Below are 8,901 nucleotides of genomic sequence, written 5' to 3' on the forward strand. Positions count from 1 at the left end.
CCTTCGACAAGCTGACAATTCACAAATTACGCCACCAACTCCGAATACGACGACTATGGTGGGTTGTTCGTAATGGGACATAGAGCAAACTCTATTACGACCTCTGACTCCACAAGAACCTCCAACTCAGAAGACATGTGGCTCGTCAACTTCGGCGCCTCACATCATATGACGTCACACGAAGAGTGGTTTCGTTACCTAAAAATGCCAAATCGACCCGGCTACATAGAGACGGGAGACAACACCACACATCCCATTCGGCACATCGGCAACATTCCATTCGGCAACGACGATCAAAACATCACTAATCCATTCCATCACATCACTAAAGGAACCCATTCCATCACATCATTAATCTTCTATCAAATAATATTGGTAATTTTGTCATCAAAGCAACAAAATATTGACACTCGAAATACCATATTATAAAAGCCTCTTTGACTCACATATACATGCTCAACACAATTAGGCATTATAATCGAATTTAATCATTGCTAAACCCAAGATATTTAGGCAAGTTTAATAGTAAAATACAAAATAACACCACAATCATAAAGCATATACCCTCATGAACTTAACTCTCTATCACCACCTCCACAATACCCTCTTCTACACACTCGTTATGATCTTTCTTGTTTTGATTGAGAAAATCAAAAAACAAAGAATTAACAAAATCAAAACTATCAGCATCAAAATCATCACTAGACTAAATCTTCCGTAGTTAAAACAACTTTGATTAAAACACTTTTAAAACAACTAATACTTAAAATTGTTGTATACCAAATTACTATATTCACAAAGTCCATGAGCATATTAATTGAACTAGTTAGAAAGGAAGCCAATAATTGACTATTACATGACCTTGAAGCTTAAGCATTGAATTGCTTAAAGGATGCAAATGCTCAACTATTGGATGTGCTCTCTTTTAACATGACTTAGGCCTTTCGCAAAATCTATCAAACAATGGAACTATAAGGATGGAATAACCACGTAAATAAATTTTGAATGCCAAATTGTCTCGAAATGCAATAGCAAAGATTTTGAGCATTCAAAAATATGCAATAAAGTAATCACATCTATAAGCTTTTGTGTTTATCGACAAACAACAAAACACAATAGGTACCCAAATACAATATTGGCGAATTCACTCTTGAGTCTTATGATTTCACTCCCAATTTATCACAATTGATATTTGCAAGACAAAACCAAATAATTTGAACTATTGTATACAATTTAAAAGAGAAGTCTGGACAAGCTCGGAGATTAAATTTGGTTGTATTCATCATGAATTGCATATATAGCAAGGGAATAAGAAAAGAAGTGAAGTTTATAGATCAACCAAGCATTCTCTAATTGGATGAAAAATAAACCTACCCTTATTACCTCTTGAAATATCTGACTTACTATCCGACCATACGCACAATGGCACCTCACAAAAAATTTAACTAAAGAAAAAAGAGAACATATACAGGGTTGTGGGTTGGCCTAGTGATTTGGGCCACTGCTCTACAGCTGGAGTCAATTTCACCCAAACACAGAAGAATTTACAATACCCTCAAATTGGCAATTCACCAAAGGTAAACCCAGAAGAAAGAAAGAAAACAAAAAGATAAGGAAAAAAGCTACCCACATTAAGGTGTATTGATTCATAAAGCTCGTGGTGCTGTGTGTGGAGGGATATCAGTGCTCCATATGGCAACCGGAGCTGTAATAGGGCCCATTGGTTCATCACGCATGGGGAAATCTTTGTCCTTGCTTGTTGGTACAGCGAATTTCATTATATCGGGTACACTGGGGATTATCTTATCCACCATGGGAACACCTTTGTCAGCTCCACCACTGATCCCTTTTTCCGCCTCGAAGCCCATGCCTTTCCCAGTCCTGGGTGCCACGCCTTCTTCAGCCCTAGCACTGATACCCTTTTCAGTGATATCAACATAGCTCTTTTCAATTTTCTGTGCAGTTGGGACCCTAGTGGTGATACCTTTTTCAGTCGGATCAACAGCACTTTTTTCATTCTTATGTGCCGTTGAAACCTTGACACTGACACCTTTGCCACTCAAATCAAAGATGCTTTTTTCGCTTTTATGTGCCATTGGAACCCTAATTTTAATATCAGTATCAGCCTCCCCTTTCCCTTTCTTCACCTGCAACTTTTCATTCATAGTTTTATTCTTCTTTTCGAGGCTGTTGGGATGGTTTGAGTAGTATTGCTCCTTCATAAATAATCGGTGTTCATGCTCCGAGTTCAGAGTAGGCTCACATTCAAGAGAAGCTTTGCTTGTTTGCTCCAAGGGAGATTTTTCATGGACAGGTGTACCTGAGGGCAGAACAGCCCGTCCATTTGTATCCACCGTCTCCATTTTTGGCTTCAACGGAGGGCGCCGTCGTTTCTTCACTTCAGAGATCTATCAACACCATAAGGAAAGCAATGACTTAAATACATAAATTACTACCGAGGGAACGTTGCAAGTACCAAATAAGCGAAAAATAGAAACGGAAGCAAAATCTCATAACTACAATGACGAGGTCAAAACCTACATTGCTAGCTTTATTCAGCCTCTTCTTCCTTTCTTGAGCCCTATGTACAGCTAGTTTAATGCCCAGATTATCCATCCATCCATCTGGCCACAGCTCTGCAAGCTGCCAGAAATGAAGGCAATTATATAATCGACTATAAACTTCACTCCACATTTTCTTGGTAAAATGGCATACCTCCGCATACAGCTTCCTCAAGTGTGGACCTTTGTTCTCATCCATACCCTGTGATTATTAAAGAAGAGAATTAGTGGAAAACAAGAAAACCTAACTTAACAAGTAACTGAATTACATATTAATCTCACCTCGATGTATTGCTCATATAAGTCACATATTTTATCTTCCGTCGCATGATCCCACTGGTATCGCCCTTCACCAGGCACTTTCTCAGGAGTAGTACCCAATACTTTATCTGCTCCCTGACGATGTTCCTAAGTAAAAACCACGTTGGATTTTCAATACTGATGTATATAAGGAATTATACACCACATGCACGTAATCCATAATAAAAGAAAATCAAATGCTCATGTCCATTAGATTAAACCTATTAATACATTAAATAGCCAAGCATGATTACATTATGATAACGATGATATTAATACTCACGGGACTTACATAAGAGTATGAGAAGTAAAATATATCGTTAATACATGCATAGTACAAAGGATTTTCATAAATGACTACACCAATAAATCATAACCAAAAAAATCAAATGGCATGCTCATGTCGATTAGTTTAAACCTATTAATACATTAAATAGCCAAGTAAGATTACATTATGACAATGATGACATATTAATATCCACAGGACCTACAAAGAATTATACACTACATGCCCATAATCCATAACAAAGAAAATCAAATGATATGCTCATGTTGATTAGTTTAAACCTATTAATATATTAAATAGCCAAGTAAGATTACATTATAACAATGATATTAATACCCACGGACCTTCATAAGAGTATTAATTAGTAAAATCTATTAGTAATACATGCATGGTATGACGGTAGAATGAATTTAGAGTTCTTAAATAAGTAATATAATTGTACATAAATGAAAGTAATGGCCAGAATTGTTACATTCTAAAGTAGCTCCGAGCTAAACCGCAAGTATAGATTGAATCTACCAGAATTGTTACATTCTAAAGTAGCTCCAAGCTAAACCACAAGTATAGATTGAATCTACCTAAATTAATTGAACTAACTATACTACTAAACCTAATTCTAAGCATACAGTAGAGAAATTTGGGAGACATATGGGTCTGCTATAGACTACAGAATTAGAGAAATTTATGATAATAATAAATCAGAAAAATAAATACAGAAACATATAGATATATATGCAACCTGAGATTGAAGGTTATGTACTCTTGATTTAATCATTTCTGTAACCTCCTTTCTGATACCCACTAAGCGTCCTTCCTTCTCTTGCATTGCACATAGACCCATTTCTATCATGGCTTTTAAATTCCTCTGCATAGATGAGGACAAAGTTACTATATTTGTTTAAAATATGCTGTATTTATAGGCATGTGGGACATAGGACTCGGATATTAAGGAAGAAAACAAAAGTAAGATGCCGGAAAAAAAAGACTGCAGCATGAAAATAAAAAATAAAAAAGAAGATGAACACATTTGTAAGGTATGAAGTAAAATATGAACAGTCAGGAAACTAATATGGTTATTAAAACAGAAAATACTTATTGTAGACCAAAATTTTAGTGTGATATGGATATAAACCAATAAACTAAGTAAACTAGGCATGAAAACAACAGTTATGAATGATACATTAGATGTGACAAGACATACTATTTCAGTGTATAACATTATGCTAAAACATGAGTGGAAAATCAGTTCCTATTTGGCATCTATATCTCACATACTAGGTTTCAATAGACCAAGTTCCTTCCCTCATGACTATAAATATACTTGTATGAAAATCTCCAATCATCATTGGTGAAATGTAGGTTTTCTTGTTCTGATTTTAGGGCAGCCCCAAGTGATACTGAATAGTTCCATATACATAACACACTATAAGTGTATAGAAACTGAAGGAAACATAAGAATATGCTAATGTTGCAATTACTATCAATTGGCAACAATTGGAAGGAACATTTAGCAAGAAAACATGGATTCAGAATACCCGATGAATTAAGGAAACCTTTTATGCTAAATATGCATGCATACACCCTAAACCCTACAGGCATACAAGTACCAAACACATGGTGCTTTATTCACTGTTAAATTTCATCCATTAGGACACGCCCTTTAACAAGCATCAAACACATATGGTGTTTCATTCACTGTTAAATTTCATCCATTAGGCCACACCTTTAACAAGCACCAAACACATATGGTACTTCATTTACTGTTAAATTTCAATCATTAGGACACACCTTCAAAGTCTTTACTCGCATTACATGGCCCAAAATCCCCATGAGGCGCTCAATTAGCTCATCTGTAATTCTACCTTGTTTGGCCTGATGCAAATATCAAAGGCACCAATAATTAAAAGTTTTCAACAAATAGCCTAAAAATTCCAAGCCATAAAATCTATACCGCTAGTCTAGCTATTTTAGCAAGCTTCTGCTTTATATCAGGAGGTAAGCGGTTCCTCTTTCCTTGTTCAGGATCCCGTGCAACAACTGAAGGGGGGCATGCTGCAGTGTTTCATAAACAACATGAAGTATGAAGAATGGATGAAGAGATTCAAACAAAACAAAATTCTAAATATGCACATTCATCAGCTACCCTCTTCTAAACAAAAAATAAGAATGCAAGAATATTTTTGTTTGCACCCAGCGTAAGATTAGGAAATTCAGAAATAAATTAAATTAGCTTAAATTCTCGCATCCAACAACTACACTCTTTGTAGCAAAATATATAATAACACAAGGAAAGGATTCATTTGTAAATAACATAGGATTGTGAAGAATATAAGAACTTGTTCAGAATAATAATAAAACGAAACTCATATCCATCAACTACCCCCTTTATAAACAATGTACAAGACTGCAAGAAGTAAAACAAAAAAAACACTCACATTCAGCTACTCCTTTTTCCAAGTCCAAAAAGGCTCTCTCTAAAACTGTCCCTTTCGCACGTGATGGACTAATATCTTTTCCCACACTAGACGGTGACTTCTGTTAGCAGAAAAAACCACACCAAGTCAGAAAACGTAATCCAAAGGGGCAATTTCTGAATACGGGAATTCAAGAGCAGGTCAGATTACAAAAACACCTTTAAAAGAATGGATGACTCCTTCATATTCTCTTCGATAGCAGGCTTTTGAACAGGTTTTGGCTTCATTGCACTTATCCCTGATGACTCTTTGCGCTCCAACATCACAAGAGAATCCCCTTCTGGAGGTTCATTCACATCAAACAGTGTTGCTACTTTCTCATTTGTATTATCTTCAACAGAGACACCATCTAACATTGATCTATCTCTCTTAAGACCGATCTCTTTTCCTTCTGTTCTCTCTTTCGATGTCTCCCCATGTGTCTTATTATTACGCTTTTCTGCCTCCTTATAATACGAGGGCTCATGAGAAGCTCTCTCCTCCTTATGCACTGCACCAGGATTAGTGGGAAGGGACATGACACCAGATGATGAATAAGCTTTCTTGGCTATGACCGCAGCTTTTGCTCTTGATCCAGTGTTTGGTTTCTTTATTTCTTCTGCATCTACATTATTAAAGCTTGTCTTTTTCCTCTTCTTTGGTACAGACACAACAGGAGGCGGCAGTTGAGGTCTGTAAATAGTGTTGAAAAAAAGAAAGATTATGATATCTTCTTTCCCCCCTCTCACAAGCTTTATTCTTCCCAACTATTAGATTTTAAGATAACTCTAGCTATTATTTGAAGTACATCTTTCCATTATCTCTAGAAATCTAACTCAAAAAGTTCATAGCTCTATCTAAATCTTACCATAGAACTTTTCATTTTGATCAAAATCTCACTTTAATAAATCGATGATTAATGCATGCTTCATGTGCAACTGTTCATTTTGATCAGAACCTTACTTCAATAGATCAATGATTAATACATGCTTCATGTGCAGCTGTTAACCATTTCAACAGTTAAATACATTTCTGTTGTCTGTCCTCCACAAATTCCTTTGAGCACATTTGTTCTCTTTTATGTGTTGACTATCAAGGATAAACAAGAAATGTTCACAGTAATTACTGTTGTTCTGACTTTACCCTATTCACATACAAACCATCATGCTTTCAGCACATTTGTTTTTCTTTTACATGTGAGAGTATCAAGGCTAGACAAAAAAGGCTCACAGTACTTACTCTTGTTCTAGTTTTCCCCTATTCAACTAGAAAATGTTGTGTTTTTAGCACATTTGCTTTCTTACTTATGTGCGTTTATCAAGGCTAGAGAAGAAATGTCCACAGTACTTACTCTTGTTCGAGAGTTCCCCTATTCACATAGAAACCATCATGCTTTAACTTCGCATTCTCCACCGAAAAATAGTCATTCTGCCAAGACCCATTGGATTAGACAAAGATAGATGAAGGTTATATATCTTTATAAAACAACCAATGCCCATAAAGGTTTACCAATTCAGAGTCATCAATGAAAGAATCTCTCGTATCATACTTGTCATCATCTAAACAATCACTCAATTCATCATCACTATTGCCTCCCTGAAGCAACCAAAAAGACATAATAGTCAGTGATACTAAGGATAAGAATTGAGGTGAAAATATGTCTCTATATGACTGACCTGGTACAGCCTCTCGATCTTTTCAATCATTGCGTTAAACCGATTGGGAGGAGGAGGAAGGGGATCACTCTCTTTAACAACCTAAAGAAGCACAGAACAAGCTTTCAGGAACTTGAATAAAGAACAAGAAATGAAGTTATCCTATTAGAGAATACAACTGAATGGATTAACAGAAGAGACTAAACAGAGAAAAGAAAGAAAGGAAAAAAGGTTAAGGGGATTCTTTCCCCAGAGGATGCCAATGATCCAAGGAAAGTGGTTTAGACCAAACAAAAAAAAAGCTTGCTTCACCTTTGGAAACAACTCAAGGACGAGATCCCATGGTTTAAGAGAAAAGCTAAAACAAGAAAAATAGAAATAAAGGTCAGCAGGGAAAGATCTGAGGGCACTTCCTAGAGAAGATATCAATTTATCAAATCAAAAGGAAAAACGTATTTTCAGTCACAATATTTTCCTGCAAAGTACAGTATAATTAACTCAAGGGATATGTCTCACAACAAAAGTATCACCTGTTACCTAAATTATTAGAACTACAACATCAAGGATTCAACAAGAAAAGACAGGGAAGCCAGCAATCCCCAGAAATACCTAGTTTCCAACTGAAACAGGATGGGTAATGGTATTTTCCTTCAATGCATAATGATAACTCCTGATAAACACGTAACTTTCAACGGAGATCTCCTAATAAGGAACTCAAAAGGCTTGACAGGTCTTACCTCAGGTGCGATTCGAGCTTCAAGGGCAGGGTGAGCACCAACAGGCGCATCTGAGGAACTAGATCCTGATGCCGCGACAGTTTTCTGAGACTCCTTTTGAAGCTTCTTCCAAGAAACAAATGTGGTTTCTCCTGGCTTCAACTCCACATAGAAACGCTCCCGAGAACATGGTAACATAGCTGTGGAATCTACTGATGATGTTGATGCCTGCGTGAGGCAGGGGAGGTTCGCTTTCTCTACCATCATTTCCCTTTAATCATGACTTCATTCTTCTCCATAATGCTTTCTTCAAATTCATACCAAAACTGTTCTTCTTCCTACTCACCGGAATACAAGTCCATTGTTTCACAATGGAAGGCAAAACTTTACTAAACAATCATACAAAACCCTTCTCTTTCACAATACCTTTTTAAGGCTGTCTTCTTTCACAACAAGACCTTCAAAAAAGGTCCCTTTCTTCATAACACAGAAGATATATTTTCTTCTTAACAACAAGACCTTCGGAAAACCTATTCTTCTTCTTCTTCTTCACAGTTACGAAAGACTTCCGAATGAACTATTTATTCTTCTTCTTCTTCTTTATCAAGATCTGAATTCTAGTAATGTTGCTGAAAAAAGCAAAACCGCTTCTCTTCAATTTCCTCCATCAGGTAATACCACTTGAGAGATATTGAATCTCCTGCGACGAGGAAACCGTTTTTTTTGTTTTGGAGAGGGGGAGGAGATCACCAGACAGGTAAAAAGACAAATTTGCCCAAAAGAAAATTTAAAAGGAAAAGTGAAAAACAAAGTGTGTAAATACAAATAGAGCTTAACTTGATTTGATAAGTTAAAAAAAAACCTTACGGAGCAGAGGCGAACCCACGAGCAGAAGAGCCACCAAAAAGATCAAATTCTTCTTCTCCTCCT

General features: G+C 36.3%; 1 protein-coding gene across 1 annotated transcript; it reads right to left on the reverse strand.

Annotated features, from left to right (window-relative positions):
• Positions 1 to 1,260: 1,260 nt before the first annotated feature.
• Positions 1,261 to 8,644, reverse strand: LOC147861762 (ubinuclein-1-like). The gene is made up of 13 exons (XM_087322260.1): positions 7,993 to 8,644; positions 7,277 to 7,357; positions 7,110 to 7,196; positions 6,952 to 7,028; positions 5,780 to 6,293; positions 5,583 to 5,682; positions 5,099 to 5,199; positions 4,936 to 5,019; positions 3,887 to 4,012; positions 2,844 to 2,969; positions 2,716 to 2,763; positions 2,542 to 2,643; positions 1,261 to 2,408 (listed from the first exon to the last, which is right to left on the reverse strand). Exons 1-13 carry the CDS (start codon positions 8,236 to 8,238, stop codon positions 1,647 to 1,649), a joined length of 2,454 nt encoding a protein of 817 aa, XP_087178386.1. The 5' UTR covers positions 8,239 to 8,644; the 3' UTR covers positions 1,261 to 1,646.
• Between the last annotated feature and the right edge of the window lie 257 nt (positions 8,645 to 8,901).

This window comes from Azolla caroliniana, unplaced genomic scaffold (assembly GCF_043228905.1).
Source record: "Azolla caroliniana isolate FFs.n. ecotype wild unplaced genomic scaffold, voAzoCaro1.0.p SCAF_7, whole genome shotgun sequence".
NCBI classification, from domain to species: Eukaryota; Viridiplantae; Streptophyta; class Polypodiopsida; order Salviniales; family Salviniaceae; genus Azolla; species Azolla caroliniana.